This window comes from Vanessa atalanta, chromosome 8 (genome assembly GCF_905147765.1).
Source record: "Vanessa atalanta chromosome 8, ilVanAtal1.2, whole genome shotgun sequence".
NCBI lineage: Eukaryota > Metazoa > Arthropoda > Insecta > Lepidoptera > Nymphalidae > Vanessa > Vanessa atalanta.
Window position 1 is genome coordinate 5200239 of NC_061878.1, and position 19801 is coordinate 5220039.

Genomic DNA, 19801 nt, shown 5'->3' on the forward strand with positions numbered 1-19801 from the left:
CTTAAGGGTTAGCTCTGTGAGACATTAACGGGTAATAATATGTCATATTGCTTGCATTAACAGCCTGTAAATTACCCACTGCTGGGCTAAGGCCTCCTCTTCTTTTTTGAGAAGAAGGTTGGAGCATACTCCACCACGCTCCTCCAATGTGGGTTGGTGATCCAATTGCTTACGTTAATGTTAATACGTTTAGGTATATACTCTGTGTTTTCGAATATAAACAGTTCTAAGTATACGCTATCGAATTTTTAATCCTAAAGTATTCTATATTCTACATAATTTACTTTAAAAAGTTATATTACAACAGAGGTAACAAATACTTTCATTATAAACAAGACCACTTTCTACGTTGTTTCTAATTAAGACCGCTCGATTAAAAAAAGTTCGCTGAATACCAATCGATAAGACATCGAAATGACAGTGAGATCTAGTTAATTAACATATGTCAAATTAATAATCTATAATGACATTTAATAACATTCAACAATTTTTTTATATCAAACTCTCAAGTGATCGATAAATACTTCCTAGAAAAGAAAAGTAAGTAAAAGTTTTAAAATTTTCTTTTATTCAAATGTTTTTGTTACTTTATATAACGATATCGCAGGATTAATTGTTGTAGAAATATTTTTGTAATTTAATATTTAATATGTTCCATAACTTGACAACAAAATATAGTAATGTCTTAATATATATATATCAAAAAGTAGCAAGGCTAGCAGTAAAATGTTTAATATTACACAATGTTCTTAAATAAATTTGACATAGTTATGTTTGGTGTTAATAACCAACAGTGATCATAAAATAAATTTTACGTCATCCTTGTTTAAAAATGTATTGAGCACTCAGTGTACCTAGGGTACTTAGTATATTAGCACTTTACGTTAACCTGGTACGAAAACAAATAAAAACTTCATTATAATGTGTTAAACACGTTTATTCCAAGTCGCACACATCGTCACAACCGTACATATAAGAAACGCACATTATTAAGTAGTAGGTATATGTAGTATATTATACATTTTAATGTTATCGCTTATCTCTACTTTCATAACTAGAATTATAATGATATGGTATAAATAAATAAGCTTTCCGACATCGTATTTCATCAGATTAACCGAGGAAAGATCTTACTTTAATTGGTTGGCCATTAATTAAATATCATAATATCATTAGAAAAAATATATAATATCATATTTATGATGTACCTACACGTATGGAATGTTTACAATTGAGTGAAACGTGTCGTTTGGCAACACGTCCCCGACCTTTTGTTTTACATGCGACGACACAGATCGTCTTCAACGCGCGTTCGACGCTCTCAAAAACAGCAAGATCAAATTTTTTAAATATAATTAAACTTAGATTAAAATATTATAATAATATACAAAGCTATCTACATTGCGTATTATCACTGAAAGACCACGGGGTCAAGGTAACTTTAAATATTTGGTAATGTTTACACGCATCATTCGAGCGTCGTGTAGTAAATTCACGGTCAACGTGTGTAATGACCGGGAGCCTTAGGTGACTAAGCGAAAAGAAGAGCTAAAGCGAATACCAGCATCGACGCTGCAATCGTTTTTGTTGCCGCTGCATTTTGCGGCGGAGTCGGTGGTTTTAGATCTTCAGAATGTATGTAGCTCTTCAGGCCGGTGTAAGAGCGTAGAATTCTGTAGTTTACTTCTTCCACTGACACTTGGTTTTTCACAAAGTTGTATAGCCTATTTATTATAACATAGACATTACCGCGGTCATCAAATGTAAAGCGATCTATCCACTGGATGTAGTTTGGATCGCGAGCGATTGTACGTTGACCAACGCTAAAGTCGACAGTGGTGTTCCATTCAGCTATAGTCGAACTGCCAATCAGACCGAAGAAGAGCACGCCCGTTGAATCCATCTTCATTCCGTCCGTTTGTGATGCTTTTGTTCCGAGATCGACGATGTATGGGCGTAAAGCACCATCACTTTTGGTAGCTAGTGATTCATTTCGTAAAACGGATGCATTTATTGCGTAAAGATGGAAGCTCGCAAGCGGGCAGAAGTAAACAGTTCGATCGACATTTTCGTCCTCGGTCAAAAATTGAGGTCCAAGGGCTATACCGTCGATGTTCACAGGAAGGTTGACTGTTGTTCCATTGAGACGGAATAAAGCGGCTTCTGGCACTGATGTCATTGACTTTTTGTCACGTAACTTCCATGATTTTTTGTCGCTAAGTCGAAACACTATAATGCCTGGATCGACAGCACTGTTGTCAGTAATATAAGCGTAATCACCATCACGATTATCCACTACGAGGTCATTGAGATAGGTTGTGCTAGGATTTACTGTGTCCTGGGATAACGGTATCCGCTCTATTTTATTCTCGCCTGACTTTAAATCAATTAATACGATCGATGGCGGGCACTTCGTACTAGGGTTTTGAGTCAAAGTACCAACGCGACCATTATCTAAAATCCACATTATCCCGTTTCGATCAATCTCAACATTTTGCACAAATTGTAGAGCATCACAATTACCGATGTTGTTATCGCTCCAACTAGGAAATGGTTTCAATTTCGGGGCCGTGGTATCATTTTGATATGCAGGAATATAGGCGAGGGTGGCCGGTACTCCGTCTAACATACGCGGAAGAGTTAAAAATATATTGTCTCCATAGAAATTTATTCCCGAAATCAACACATTTTGAGGAATGTATCGACTCGTGTTTAGATAGGTTTCGCGATCAGTTTGCGATTCCCATTCGAAATCAATTGTGCGCCACTCATAGATAACTCGAAACTGTTCCCTATGTGGGACCGACGTGCGAGGCGGTTGCTGCGCGGCCGCGGCAGCGACGACGGCGATGAGCACTAGTAGCTTCATGTTCGCTTGGGGTCCGACTCGAAGGCGTGCAGCGCGGGCGGCGCGAACGATGCGACTGACGCTCGAGCACCTCGCCGTGCGTGACTCGCGGACTCTGCTTACCGGCCCTGCGTGTGTCACCACAATACGTCATTGTTATTGACAAGTTGCGATTAATAGATTCCTCCACCTTGAAATAAGATTAATCTGAATTCATTAAAATCTGTCGTGTATTTGTACTGTAAGTAATAATGAATACGTACCGGAAAGGGTGCATCAAGGTCACTCGTCTCACCCCTGCTAGACGGAGGGTCCGCCAGTCTCGCCGTTTATGTATAAATCGTACAGTGAATCGATTTAAGTGGTAGTTGAGTAAAACATTTGAACATGTTTAACTGTTTCTAAAATTGCACTTAATGTTAATCTGATTTATATAATTTTGTAATGAAAAGAAAATAATCACTTATTTATGATATTAATATAATAATTATTTATATACTTAATTATAAAATTTGTTTTATTTTAAGCTCGCAGTATTGTTTGATCAGAAGAAAAAAAAGTATGTAAGACAAATTTTCGCCCGCAGCTTTGCCCACCTGATTATTTTATGTATAGTTATTTTGTTAAAATATATTATAATCGATGCTTAATATAATTATATTTTTTGAATACTGAAATTAATTACTATATGTTAGATGATTCCTATAAGATATAAATTAATTATTGACTATTAGTAGCTAACTTGTGTTTTTAATAAAAAACTTGAAGATAGGTATTAAACTTTAATCCTTAAACTAAACCAATGACTAAACCTAAGAGAGCAATGAGTCCATAATACTGCGGTCTATCGTTTGAAGTCAGAACGGGTTTATGAGTGAGTCACCGAAACAAATGTTCTTTGTAACATCACATTACCTACAATTAATTAATTGTTTCAAAAAGTTTTTATTCTAAACAATTATATACTACAAGTACATTAAATAGGTAATACGATACATTTAGATTATAAAAATTATAATACTTAGAATAATAATACTACAACGTTTAATACTTTGACTTATACGTTTGTCTAAAAATAAATATATAATATTAGAAAATAATATTTCATATCCGGTCTTGTTAAAACTAATCAGTTTGCCCACTAGACGTATCAAAATAGGTATTTCTTAAAGCGACTTCAAAGTCTGCCTTATATTGTCTAGCGCTGTTAATAGACAGATTACAATAGTATTGATCTTAATGAATGAATTTCTAAAGCATAAATATGATTTTCATTTGTAGCATGCAGGAGTTCATTCTGTGTTTTAGTCTTCCCCAGAGTAATGCAATCTTTGGACTGAGAATGGTGAAAACGTCTGGACTTGCTGTAGTAAGCATATTTTAAAGAATACAAAGAAAAACTGCTTTTAGAAAATTTGGTTAATATTTTAGTTAAAAAAAGAATTAGTACCTAAATTAATATAATTTTATAGGTTAAAAAAAAATTATCGAAAATAATTCAAAAATCAAATTATACCTACTTTATTCAAGTAGGCTTTCTTTTACAAGCACTTTTGAAACGTCATTTAACAAACTATATGAGTATAAGATTCCACCGAGAAGAAACGGCAAGAAATTCAGTAGTTACTCTTTTTCAACATTTAAAAATACAAAGTCATGTTAGTTAAATACAATTATACTTATATGTATGTAATACATCTTGTCTGGAAGTCGACAAGTATTAGCGCCACCCTTTTTTATCATAATTTTTTTGTAATAAATTAAATTTATTAAAACAATCCTATTCATTAATATTGTCAATTAACTTAGAATGTGCTAAAATTAAATGTTTAGTATTTGTGAGTTTAAATAAAATAAATCCAGGAAATATCTGAGGTACTTTATACTTTAGTTTGAAACATAAATTATATGTTATTTCCATAAACTTCATTAAAACTAGTAACGTTTACTAGATTGATTAATTTCTTCTATGCTAATTACATTGGGGTCAACGACATACATATACATATTTGTAACCGTAGCTCTACGTTTCATTACTTTACCTTTATTCGAACACCTTTGTTATATATCATTCACTCGAATTTTATGCAGCCTTACAATTATTTATATTACTATAATATCAATAAAATAAAATATTACAAATTCGTTTAGATAAAATTAATTATTTGATTTAATTAGGCAAATTTACTCAATTTAACTATTAATTATTTCAATATTTCAATTGCCAATAGAAAGTGCTTTAAACGTTGCATAATTTAATTTTGTAGTACCAATACAAAAGATTTTCAACACTTACATTTTCTGTCGTAGTAACGTTTTTTACCGATTAATAAAATGCTGTCAACCGATTCAAGTAATTTGGTTACCAAAAGTACCTAATTGAACAGCCATTTAACTAAAACAATTATAAAATTTCAAATATTTAGTTTAAATTTAATACATATTGGAAAAAGTTATAATAACTTATTTATAAAGTACTTAAATATAAGTCTAAAGAACATTTCTTTACATTAGTTTGTAACGATGAATTTTGCTGCAATACCAAACTTTAATTAAGGATAATTATATTTTTTAAAGAGTTGAACATTAATAATCAAAAGAACTAATATTAGAGAACTTTTATTGATTCCTAATCAAAATAAAATCAGAGGATATTATTTAATCTGTACTATGTACATGAAATGTAAGTATTTATTATTAAATCGTGCATTAACATGCAGAATCGTGCATTAATATTCGTGTATAAATAGCGATTTTAATGTCGGTGAAGTTGTTACCGGAACTTTCGCTTAAAATTTAAGTTTATATATAAGTTTTATTTATTTATTTTAAGTGAATATACATTTTATTTATATTGTACTGTATTAAGAACGACGCAACAAAACCCCTATTGGATTTATCCGTACATCGGTATTCGTTGTCAACGCTTATAGACTTAAAACTATACAATAATAACAAAATAAAATATAAAACAAACAAAAAACAGGTACCTACATAACAAATGATTAATGTTATATTTAGTTGTTTGTTTTTTTTTTCATAAAACAGCGATAAGTGGATTATGTTTACTCGTGATTTTATACTTTCGGGTTTCGGTTCTTAAATTTGAGTCATCATTTCATTTTGCTGCGCTCGATAATTTCGCCGAATGTCGCACGAATGCCGATTCGATTTGCGACCGTCGCGTTGCTCAACCGCCATTCATGTCGCCTGTCCCCGTGGTCAGGTCGAAAAAATATCAATTCAATGAAGTTTATTACACTTTTGACACGAAATATCAATTGGTGTGGTTTAGGGATAAGATCGATTCGTATGCCGCGATAGTAAGAGGCATGACGCTCTCTTATATCATATTACCTCCACTCTCAAGAAACGCGTAACGCGTTTTTCCAGCCAGAAAAAAATGGCCACTGTTATGTACCTACTATTATTTTCGTGATATGAGTATTTTTTTAATGAATCATAAAATATTATTCAAATACCAAACATACCTTTCTTGGTAGAATATAAATAATTCAAATATCATTGTATAGACACGAGGAGGAAAGGTAAAGATAATACATCCTTCCTTTTGGGGCACGGCAATGATGTTCTAGTAAAGTTTATTAGAATATCATTGGGGCACGGTATTCGTTTGTTTAATAAGATTCAGCTATTTTTAACTTGGCCTATTAAACAATTTAAAGCTTATTTAAATAAACTTTTAAGAACAAGGCATATCATATAATACAAGATTATATTAAAGATAAAAAAGCGTGGACTTAGTATTTATTGATTTCTACGCAGGATATATAAAAAAATATTGTTCTTTACTGACATACTTTAAGTGGTGGAAAAGAGTAACTACTGAGTTTCTTGTCGGTTCTTCTCGGTAAAATCTACTTTCCGAACCAGTGACAGCTTTACATTTAATTCAACACTGTAATATGATGATTCAATAGAGTTTTTATATGGCTATTTAAAAAAAATAATACGTTGATATCATAAAAAAATACGCTAGCCGAATATAATTGAAATATTAAACCGATAAATGCATGCATATTTAAAAATAAATTTGTCCCTTAAAATAGATCAAATTATGAACAAACTAATATTTCAAGCGGTTTTTAAAAAAAACATCATAATTTGAACCATTAGAACAATAATATTAGGGGCATAACATCTTAGTTCCCAAGGTTGGTGGCGCATTGGCGATGTAAGGAATGGTTAACATTTCTTACAGCGCCAATGTCTATGGGTGGCAGTGACCACTTACCAACCCATGGTGGCCCATTTGCTCGTCGAAAAAATTATACACTTTATATTATAATCGTACATGATTAGTTTTATATCCTAGTATTTAATTTAAGACAGCCTATAAAAATAGAATACCAATGATATATTGCCTTTTTATTGCTATTTTAACATAAAATATGCGTCACTTTAACCAAATTTAGGTGCGTAGTACCTATTCAAAGGTCGTTTAAGTTGTCTGTCCTATGGTGGAGTTAGCATTCAGTCTGACCTCAATATTGAGTCGCTGCAGCTCACCATAAATAACGTGTTACCACTTATAACATTGGATTATGATCTTTATATCATAACAATAAGTGTTAAATGTAATGTAGAATTTTAAATTGAATATCACGCCTTGCACGTGACGGCAAAGGATCTTCCGCAGACGCGAACGGCAGGTTCAATACAATATAGTTTATGATTAGTGAAATAGCTACATTGTTTTTCCTTATATCACGATTAGATGTCGTAGTTTTGCATATTTAACAATATTTAATGTAAGATATGAAACACTTAATAAAAATAATAAATAAATAATGCTTGTATGTAGCGAGAATTTTGAACAAGCTACGATATTTAATATCACCACTACCAAGAGTAGGTAAAAATCAGCTTAACGAATAAATCAGGATCAATGCTCAAATCAGGCTAACGCTTACCAGCAAGTAAAGTTAAATCGAACTAAGAGAAATAGTGTACGCTTAAAATAAAAGTGATACTTGGTATAGTTGTACAAAGCCTTATGAATTTTTATCATAGAAATAAAATCAAGAAATATTGTTATTGACATTTTATTTTTGAAAACAAACGGTGTACCAACCCCTAGCCGGGATATATAAAAGTTATTATGTTTTTCTGTCGATAAATTCTCAGCAGCTGGTCTATCAGCAGTAGTTTAAACTTTCGAAATTAGTTAATATAATGCCGTGTCTCAGAGAGCAAGAAAAGCCGTCAGACCTTTGCCTGAGCTCTTTCAAATTATGACAGTTCAAGAATAGAAAGTGCGTCTGTGTGCGCACATAACATAACATGTCCTGCGCAACAACGTTTGGGTAAAATTATGAATGAAGGATGAGAAACAATTCTTTATTACATTCAATTTGACAAATTATTATTAGGGATAAGGGTCCAAACAGCTAAGTAATTGAATTGTCAACAACTAAATACCTAACCAAGACTAATGTTAATAAAATTTAAACGAAAAAACCTTAAAAATTAGATATAGTTTTGACTGAATCGAACACGGAAAATATGCGTTAGAATTTTATGGGACCAGTCAAAGGCCGTATGAACTATGAACTGATTTAAACTACCTATCGAACAGAACATATCGAAGTTTATATATATATATATATATATATATATATTTAAAATTAACTTGAATATAATTTTACGTTTCAATTTATGTCAGTTCAACTAAGTTTATCTTCTGTGACAGCATCTACGCTATTGAGCAGAACTAGCAAAGCATGTGTTATAGTAACCTAGTACCTAAATGCATTACTGCAACTCGGAAGCGATTTCTTTCCTTACGAACGGCTATAAACACGCAATATAGGATGTACTGGATGTTTTAATTATGTTTTATTTCTCGGATTATAAAACAAAAGCCTTACAAACGGAAGTTTATTGATGGTTTATGATCTATTACATAGTGGATTAATTTTCAATAAACTTGAAGGTGTCATATTATGAGTACTTTCGCCTTTTGTAATTCTAAGAATTGAGGTTAATTTAAATAATGGCTTCAATATAAAGGCGCATATTTTGTTACCTCTCTTTACTTGGCCTGTATGTGAATATATCACGCGGTGATGTGGTATTTTGATCATTATTACAGTATTTGTTAATTTTTATGAGAATGAAATAACCTACAGTAAATTTTCATCGCTGTAATTAAAATGAAATCAGTTTCGCCTCTCTTTGTTAATACTCTAAAAGAAAAGTACATATTGTATGTCTTCAAATTTTGACGGATCATGCAATAGTTTATAATATTATAAAGTCTTCCAGACTATCCTATACCTATACGAAATGTTTACCCCATTTCCCTCCTTAGGCGTATAATATCCAGAAACGCTTAAATACGTATCAACTCGTTTTTAATCAGTGGCACAAAAAAAAGTTTCATGTTTTTAACTTAAAAAATGATTGACTCTCATAAAAACCCTTATAAGTCATTTTTGATCAGTATCCCAAAAATATGGTTTTTCATGTATCTATTTAAAAAAATTACGTACTTTTATACATACTTTCATCCCTTATTTCACCCCCTTAGGAGTAGAATGTGCAGAAACGCTTAAATATTTATGTACTCATTTTTAATCAGTATCCTAAAAATAAAGTTTTAGGTTTCCAATTTAAAAAATGACGGACTTCCATACAAATGTTCAACCAATATTTCACCAATTTAAAAAAAGAATGGACAAATAAATATTTCTATTTTCTAAATATGTGGGTATATGTATAATATAGCCACGTTTAATATTTATAGGTATGTTTAATTTTATTCATATCTACGTTTTATTCAAAAGCTTAGTCATCAGTAAGGTTGGTCGTTTGGTTGGGATTCGCGTCCCGGTCATTCGACCTTTTGTTGTGGTTCGATTCTAAGACAGGAAAATTACTTTTTAATATTTATTTTTAATTTATAATTATTTTAACGATTTGACGATGAACCGTGAGGAGCGACTGGCTTCTAATGCTAACGTTGAGTTAGTCAACTAGAAGAACATTTTAATTAAATCGATTTATAAAAGACAAAAACAAAGAGTTTTACAAATTCTATATATCTAAGATATATTTAACTAGATTGTTATATTTTTGCATATAGGCAGCCATGCAATCTGTAGTTTTGGTGGTCTTGGTGTGTGTTTCTTATTTTGTTCGTATTTTTTTATTTTAAGCTTCTAAATTATAAATATTACGTACATTGTCTAGTTGTCTATATGATAGTCAAGTTGTAAAAAAAAAAAATTAAAAAAAAAATGCTTCCTTTTACTACTATTGTTTCTCAGTGTTTAGCCTAGGTCGGACTGGGTACTGAAGACATCAAGTTTATCCTCAAAGGTAACTATGTCACCTGGTCACTTTCTGGCTGTTTTTTACTGTGGAGTACATTTGTTGCTGCTTGGCGATACAAAATAGCGCCAATTCAAGTCAAGATGTTTTAGTAAAGGCTGTGGGTGAACTTCCCAAAAACAGTAAATATGAATCTACAAACTGTGTAACACATAACTTCAAGTTTCATACGACTAACGCCATCTATACTTCTGTATCAGAAATAGAACGTTAATAATCGTTTCTACTGACATCTGGCTAATAATGTAGGAAGCACTAGTGTAGTATATATGGGCGCTCGGCCGTGCTGCCACCTAGTTTCAATGTATGTAACAAATCAAAACTATATCCATGGGCTTTCGCCGTGCTGCCATCTGTTGTCAATATATGTAACAAATCGAATAAAACTTTTAATCTGTAAAGTGACATCTACCAGGTAGTTTGGGACTTAATAATACAGGAAATATTATTATCTACTCTTAGCAATAAAGTAAGTAAAAAGTAAAATAATAAATTGTAATTTATATTTTAGAATCAATCTTAGATAATTCTAAGTTTTATTTCTTATTTTGGAATGTAGAATGTATGAAGCAAATCATTAACATTTGTTTTGTACCTATGGTGTTGAGCCTATGATTTCCGGACAGATTTATTATAATAAGTAAGGAATTAAATAAATTAAGATTTAATAGAAGTTTTGGTTATGGCAATTATTAACTAATACTGTTTAAATAATTTAGAAATATAAATACGATCTATTTTTGCGATAAAATTTGTTTTAATAATTTTGAAATATAAATATGATTTCTTTTTATCAAGAAATGTGTAAATTTGATTAGTCCGGTATATTTTTAATATAGATAGTGATAAATAATTAAGCTAATTACAATATATTTCGATTTTTAATTAAGATCAAAAATAATTTTATATTATTTTTTTATTAATATAAGCCATTAATAGTTATTATGTTTGTAACAAAATAAATATGGTATTGTTGTTGATATAAAAAAAGGATGTCATAGTTTAGTTAGTAGAAAAGTATGTTCAGGCGGGCATTAATAGGACAATTGTAGAACTATCCACTATTGATCTCATTAAATTTATTAATGCAAAAGGTGTTTTTCTGCATTTTCCAAATGAATCCCGGGGAGAATTCTGGCGAAACGCCGACATATATTATTGTGCATTTTTTATTATGGCAACTAATAATATCACAGTGTCATCTAGTGCTGAGAAGCAAAACTGCAATCGAAATACAGTTGCTTGAATCTTCAATAAAAAGTATTATATGAAAACTAAAACTAATGGACAAATAAATATTTCTATTTTATAAATATGTGGGTATATGTAATAATAATAATAACGTTTAATATTTATAAGTATGTTTAATTTTATTCATATCTACGTATTATTCAAACGTTTAGTCACTAGTAAGGATGGTCGTTTGGTTGGGATTCGCGTCCCGGTCATTCGACCTTTTGTTGTGGTTCGATTCTAAGACAGGAAGATTATTTTTGAATATTTATTTTTAATTTATAATTGATTTAACGATTAACTGTGAGGTGCGACTGGTATCTAATACTAACGTTAAGTGTAAAATATTTTTTATTTTACCTTCTATCGGGACTTTTCACAAAAAATTGGATAAAATATAATGCATTGAAGATTATTATTATTTTTTGTTTGACTGTTTATACGTTGTATAAGTATTAATTACTATAAAGGACTCTGGTATAGACTTTAACCATAAATAGTCTTTTGGCGTGAACTTTTCAAAGACATAAGATTCTTTCCATACATAATATACTAATTTATCCTGCTATCTTTACATATTTTTATGTAAAATATAGTCGATAATATTAAAAAGAAAACAGTTAATTGTCTATTTTAATACCACGCGAATAAAATGCGGGCTGTCGTCGTGCAGTAACACGAATTACTTAATTTGTATGATAGTCGGTAACGTTATAAAATATAAATTCATAATGATTGCATTTGCTGTGTTATTATTTAGGACTAGTTATAATCTTAAATTTTATTTACGCATAACTTTTAACGCTCATGCGTATTTCTGCTGTTATAGATAACTGAAATTGACTTAAACGTCTAACTGAGTATCTGATATATACATAATTATTTGTACCTACCATAGTCAGTTTGTAGAGCTGTGGCGAGATAAAGCTATGATTTAGTACATACATGTTTACATGCGCTTGGCTGTCTAAGGTATGCTTCAGCTTAAGTATCCAGTACCACACTTTTAACTCTTTATTCATTTATATATTTAAACTTATTTCATTCTATCTTTAAATAAATTTAAATATGTCTCGTTTTCCTCCATTTTATACGTTTATGAGTAATGCGAACAATAGTTATATATACGCTAACAATTAAATAATAATATAATTATCTCTTTCAAGTACTTACATTATTATGTAATCAGTAAAATAATGAGCGCCTCGTCGCTTATTTAAAAAAAAAAACGATGAAAAGATGAAACATCAATTATTTTATCATTTATTAGCACTGGTTATAAGATCCTTGTTACATAGCATAATACCTATAGCATATTCACAAAAAGTATCCGATAATCATAACAACTTTAGTATTGCCGTCTTTTAAACGTGGTCTATTTATTAATTTCCTTTAATTTTCTAATCTTTTATTATAATCTTGTTAACGGTTGTTATTTTTCTTTATTATATTTTTCAAAAGCGCTTTTTTATTTACTAGTTTTCGAACGCCACCATAGGTATACCATAGAAATATACAAACATAAAAATGTACTTCTTTGTCTTTTATTTATGATATAGGAGGACTGAGCCACCTGATGGTAAGTGGTCATCACCCAAATACATTGGCGCTGTAAGATAAATTAACTATTAAAATAATTCATTTACTAAACCATCACATAAGTAATTGCTTAATATAAATTAAATAATAATAAAATGATTGCACGTTTTTATCTTACGTTCATACTTTCATTTAAATGTGTTTACAATGTTTGATGCATTACTTTAAGAATAAATTCGTTACTGTTAAGTGAATCAGGTAAATTTTTATGTCGTACAAGCCTCGTTTAACCGCCTATTAAATAAATTTAAAAATAATAAAACGACTCTACGCATTCTTCCGAATAGGTAACTCGATTCAAAATTCAAGAAACAATTAATTTAATTATAGTATTATTATGAGCTTTAATTTTAATGAAGACTAAAGAAATATCTCATCCAAAGATCTTATGTTACAAAGCCGTTTAATGCCTAGTAGGTGTTCTTCTAATAGGTAAGCAACAGCTAGGACTAATATGCTTTCTTTAAATTGATTGATATTATAAAAATATGATATCTGCAGTCACTTGATATAAGTAACTAATTGACTGCTGAATTGAGTGGCGTGCTATTGATGGCCGCTTTTCGTCAGAATCCTGAAGATTCGTGCTAGTGTAGGGCCGTAGCCTTGATCTGTGTGACCGTGATTTTTCAGTAGGAGAAGGCGGAGCGGGAACGGGAAAGTGTCGATCCTGCTCATAGGAGACGACGATGGTGTCGTCTCGGTCTTTCCATAGCCTACATACGTTAGGCCTAGACGCCTAACGTATCCTACTTCAGACGGCCCTGAAAAGGACGACAACCGGGATGACCTTGCGCTTCCGTACGCACTAGCGAGGAGTGCAGGGGAAGAGGTCAAGTGCACCTACGCCTCCTGAGGAGAATGTTTCTGCATTATTAAATTTCATGTTATATTAGATGTAAAGATTTTGGAAACGTCTACTCAGAAAATTGCGTTAGAGTAAATTTATGCACATAATTTTACAATTGGCTGTTCTAATTTTATTAAACCAGTCCGTCACAGGGAATTAATCAATTGGAAATTGGAAATGCAATGCGTCACACTCTTTTGCCAGAGCCTATTGGAAACGCAAGTTAGATAACAGTTCCTTTTAAACGTTCCACAGGCCTTCGATCATCGCACCTCGTCGTATTTATTTTTTAACGGCTGTGTAGTGTAGGATTTAACAATATTCAGCCAGTCACTGCTCAGACTACGCACGGGCAACATTCGCGACGCGTGCTCGCGAATTATTTTCCCGCGATTTATTTAAATATCGAAATTAAATTATACGTTCCATTCCCGCTTTTCTGTATGCGAATTATAGTACAAATATGCCTAAAAAGAAATAGCTAAATATTATTGTTAATTGTTTTATTGTTAATCGCGAGTTTACCAGACTTTGAGGCTCCCGTTAATAGAGTCGATTTCGATAATAGAATCTGTGATAATTGTTGTGAAACTTTTTTATTCAGTGTTGTTAAACTTTTTATTTCACTTGCATAGTTTCGTGTAATTTGATTACGCGAAACGTTACAATAAACGGTCTTTATGATAGGTCCATATATGAAGGTGAGTCAATTTATTTAGCCTCATTTTAGTTTTGGTGACAATATTATTCGTCTGACTTATTTATAATAACTAATAACTAATTCGTTGTGTCATATCGCTTTCAAAAAGTTTGTAGAGCACGAAACCAGGCCAAAGGCTTGTCTGTCATTGACATTTGTGAATGATATTTTCACACATGACTTATCTTGAATTTCACACATCAAATTATAGATGCGCGTGATAATTGAAAAATTAAATTGATAACATACATTTGTATAGTTTTTGTACCTACGGAAATATTCTAAATCAAGGTCTTAATTAATGGAACCGAAACGCTTGTAACTAAAATGTTGTTAAATCAGTAATTGTTTTTATTGTTTTATCGTAATTAGCTGTTGTATGGTGACCTTGTGTTTTATATAGTTTTTGCAACGATTGACCTAAAACAAAGTCATTATAATATGATACATAATTCGAAGGCTTCAACAATTTGATTTGTTCTTGCCTGTTAAAATTATAGAATAGAATATCATCTATTTTAATATAACCTATTTCATAAAACACGTGTGGGACCTACTTTAGAAACGAGTCATTAACTATTTATATTTCAAGACAAATTTAAATAAATATATAAACGTATGGTCAATATATATATTATTTTATTTATTAATATCTCTTTTACGATTTAAAAGCAAAATTCGTAACATGCCCTTAGTGTAAAGTTTCATCGAGCTATTTAATTTTAAACATTAAATATCTTCTTTGCCGGTTTTCTATAAAGAAACCGAATGGTTTAAGATGTATTGTTCATGTCTCTGAATAAACCCGGTCTAACAAATCTAACGAACAGACATACAGTTTCAATTATGTATTGGGTACGTAATATAATATTTAACTTGTTAGTTTTTGGAAGCTATTTTCGAATAAAAACTTTATTGAGTCAGCATCGGCTTTGAATAAATGATGTGCTTTTTTTATTCTCATTTTAAATTATCAATTCATAATTTAAGATCGCAAAATGATATCCCTTAATTATAAAGACCAGTGTCCCGGACATGTCAAAAATATATATCATATATTTAACGTGGTAGAAAAAAAATTTAATTTGAAATACTGTTCCAACTCTTTACCATGGCAAATTATGTCGTAAAATATTAGTTCCGAGTTTAATGCATATAATCATACTCGAGTAAAAAAAAATATATTAGTTAAATATAGCTATGCATAATTACAGATATAAATTCAGTTTACGTAACGATAAGGAGAACTTATTGTATTATTTATTCATATTTAGTAACATTTGATAACATATTATTTATAATGGCGCAAAAATGGCATGCGGTCACGACTATCATAAAAAATTCGTTTAGTATACAAATGCTTTAGAATTTTGATGTAGCTATACTAATATTATAAATACGAAAGTAACTCTGTCTGTCTGTATAACTGTTACACTTTCGCTATTAAACCACTAATTTTATATCCTAAAACCTGCGACCATAACACGCGAGCGTAAACTAGTTTTAGTATTTACATATATATTGAAATTTGCTGCGACTTAAAAATATTATTTACTAATACTTTTATTTATTTTTTTACTACGAAGTGGTACTTGGATTGTTATAATTAATTTTCCTTAGGATAGTACTATCAAATTGAAACTTCACTAAAGGAATATTGATTTTCTATGATTTGTCAATAATCAACTAAATCGTCTGTAATTACTTTAAGTTCGTAACAATAATTATAAACAAATGTCACGTTTGGCTATTAATACCATCAGACTAATATCATAAATAAGAAGTCTTCCACTTACTTCATCACTTCACCACGACCGAGCGTAGAGAAATTTGACACGGCAAAATCCTGTCTTCGAATAAATTACAAGATTTACGGGATAACATCGGCTTTACGAAAACAATAAATTCGACAAAGATAGAGTCTCGGAGATTAAAGCTTTTTATCATAGTTTATTTTATAATAGTTTTGTTCGGGGCTCGAATAACAATAATTATTATAAATGGTCGCATTTGAACCGATTAGGGTAGATTAATTGCGTAGGATTGGTTAATATTTCTTACAGCGCTGTTGTCTATAGGCAGTGGTGACCACTTACCAGCAGGTGGCTCATTCGCTCGTCCAACAACCTATATCATAAAGAAAAACATGTATGATCCATCATAATGATATAAGTTAAATTTAACATTTCCTTGATATTGGTTTATTATATCCCGTTACATTGAAATAATATTATTTGTAACCCATCTGACTTCTTATAAATACTGATTTATAGCTATGTTAAGGTTAATTTCATACATAAATACAATTTCACATGTTAAATATTTAATATAAGAAGGTGAGAAACATAGGTGAATGGGAATATAGAAGGGAGTGTCCAGTGTAAGAATTATTCACCATACAACAACGGAAACTAAGATAAGTCTTGAAAATAATGTAATTACACAGCAAATCAACGTGTATCACAGCAATACAATGTGTCTGTTTCGTGGTAGAGTAAATGGCCGCCCAACTGGAGGGCAAATCAAAACCAAATATTAGTTTTAAATATATATAAAATTATTTCCTGAAATTAGGAACAATCGCCGTGGTCACAATGATTGATAGATTGACGAAATGATTTATAAAGCGCAACTGTCACGTATCTTGCAGTGTGAATTACGTTTATTATATTTTAATAGAAATAAATAACAGGGTACCTAATCGATTTCAGTTTTACGACTATAATTTACACGTGCATTCGTAACATAATTCCCGGTCATTTCGGTCATCATTATTCGCTTTGATGAACAACAGAGAATACGAGAGTTTACGAACGTTTTTTTTAAATTCCTAACTATACAGATGATTTTGCAAATGATTGTATAGATAATCTAATGGAGATCGATTATTTATTTCAAAAAAATATTTAATATAAGTAGAAACCTAAAAAAACAATAAAATAGTAAAAAAAAACATTTTCCGACAATTTTCAGGCAGTCAGGGGACTGCCTGAAAATTGTCGGAAAATGTTTTTTTATATCATTTCAGAAATTAGGCAGATATCATTTCAGGCAGTCCTAAGGCAGGGGCCTTAGGACTGCCTGAAAACACTTTAACTAATTTATTTCTCAATTTTTTTTATATCGTTTTACTGTTTGTAGGTCTCTCTATATTATGTGAGCGTTATGAAATACATACACTTTTGGATTTTCCAATAAGAATAAAGCTTTATAATAATGAATTTTAATTAACAAACTCATACAATAATAACTGTAATTTCACACTTAATTATAATTTTCTGCTATAGGTAATAAATAAATGAAATCCGTAAATATATATCACAACTAACTTAGCCTATGTTTTAATATGTAATTTACGTATAATGTATAGTAAAACTTCATTTGTTTACGCGGCGAGCGTCAATATCCCAGATATCTTTCTTTATGTAATAGGTAGGCGGCAAGTGAGCCATCTGATGCTAAGGGGTAACTAACATATCCATCGGCGTTGTCAGAAATATTATCCACTCCCTACATTGCCAATGTGCCACCAATTTTAGGAATTAAGCTACGTCCTCTGTGTCTGTAGTTACACTGGCTCACTCATTCTTCAAACCGGAGCAAAATAATACTAAGTGTTGCTGTTCGGCGGCAGAATACCTGATGAGTGGATGGAACCTATTCACACGGGCTTCCAAAAAGACCTACCACAAAGTTAATTCATCATGATTTTTTTCCACATCTCCTACAATCGTTACCATACCTCAGCCAATTTAAACAAAATCTTAATAAATTATATTCCTACACCTTGGAAGAAAGTCGTATGAAAATACATTTGATCGTTTTTGAGTTGATTGTGTTCAGATAGACAGACAGGCAGACGCGGCGTCGGGGACTTTTTTGTTATATTTAGTGATTTTTCTGTACGTGGATGTGTCACTGAACTCTTTCTTTGTTTTATGATTAGTTTTGTTTGTATTTGAGTAAGATTTCACCATGGTTTCAAATTTGATACTTCTGCTGCATCTGCTTATAAGCAGATATATTAATATTTTCAAAATTAAAAAAAATAATACTTTCATACCTTTTTTTGTCATTTATATAAGAAACAGTGTACCACTTTGCCGTATTACAAGATCCGATATTGAGCATATTACTGTTTAATACAAAAATAAGCAACATTCTTTAAAATTGTAACCGTTTAAAATAGACGAGAAAAAACCTAAGCTTTTTATAATACACGCGATTTCGCAATGATTAAATTTTTACCTCATAATGATTGAATTGGCAAAATATTAAAAAAAACTTGTTTTAAAATGAATCATTGTTTCTCATAGCAACTTTGCATTTATATTATTGCATTAGGTGATGATGTAATATTGTTTTCACAAGTGTTCAATGGGTGATCAAAGTATATAACTAAAGTAAAGAATTAGATGTACGATGAAGCACCATCACGTTCAATTCAATTGAGTCATCAATTCTATGGTAAAGGCATCATTATAACATCCCATAAAAACCAAAAAATATCTATACATATGTACGTAAGATGTTCTAACACATGATCTCAGACACGGACGACATTGGATAAACAAGTTTATTTCGTATGACAAATGGTTGCTTTTGCTGAGATTTATTCAGTTGATAAAAATGTATCTGGTTAATCAATGTTGTCTTAAAATTTTGATTTACGTGATTAGACTCTTAACATTAATATTGAACTAAATATGAGGACGGTGATAACTATTAGTTAATACATAGAATCTTATATTAGTTGAACGATTACAAAATAAACGATTCTAGATTCTTAATATATTTAGATTTAGTACGCTATTAAAACATCGACCTTATATTTTTATAGAGGATATATCATATATATACATGTAATTAAACACAATTATTCTAATATATACGGACACAAGAGTCAAAATAAAGTAGATATCGCCGTAATTACTATTGAAAACAAGTGTCAATTTTACTTTCCAGAACGTACCTAATCCATTCAAAGTTGCAATGTAGATATTTAAATATAATGTCATTTCATTGGCAGGTATCAACAATTTAAATAATTATAATTTTAAAGTGACAGCAAAAAGGTTTTTAATAAAATGTGTATCAGCACTTGGATGCGAATAATATCTGTAAATGTACGGTATTATTGTATTTCATAGGTATTTATCGTGGCGTCATTACCCGACTAGTAACCAAGTGTAAAGTTTATCGTGTAATGTATTCA

At 30.9% G+C, this 19801-nt stretch overlaps 2 protein-coding genes across 5 annotated transcripts in view; one reads left to right on the forward strand and one right to left on the reverse strand.

Moving 5' to 3' along the window:
* Positions 1-919: 919 nt before the first annotated feature.
* Positions 920-2939, reverse strand: LOC125065720 (protein yellow-like). Its single transcript, XM_047673500.1, has one exon. It carries the CDS (start codon positions 2867-2869, stop codon positions 1532-1534), a length of 1338 nt encoding a protein of 445 aa, XP_047529456.1. The 5' UTR covers positions 2870-2939; the 3' UTR covers positions 920-1531.
* Positions 2940-14200: 11261 nt separating this feature from the next.
* LOC125065648 (G protein-activated inward rectifier potassium channel 3-like) overlaps positions 14201-19801 on the forward strand; it is a 37327-nt gene continuing 31726 nt past the window's right edge. For 3 of the 4 annotated variants that reach the window (XM_047673386.1, XM_047673387.1, XM_047673388.1), the window contains exon 1: positions 14202-14587. The gene's annotated coding sequence lies outside the window, so the exon portion shown is untranslated. Of the gene's footprint in view, positions 14588-19801 lie in introns of all 4 variants that reach the window. The other variant, XM_047673389.1, reaches the window with a different exon arrangement.

Bases quoted from the DNA above. Each gene is read 5' to 3' on its own strand.
- LOC125065720 (XM_047673500.1), bottom strand. From the start codon at position 2,869: ATGAAGCTACTAGTGCTCATCGCCGTCGTCGCTGCCGCGGCCGCGCAG.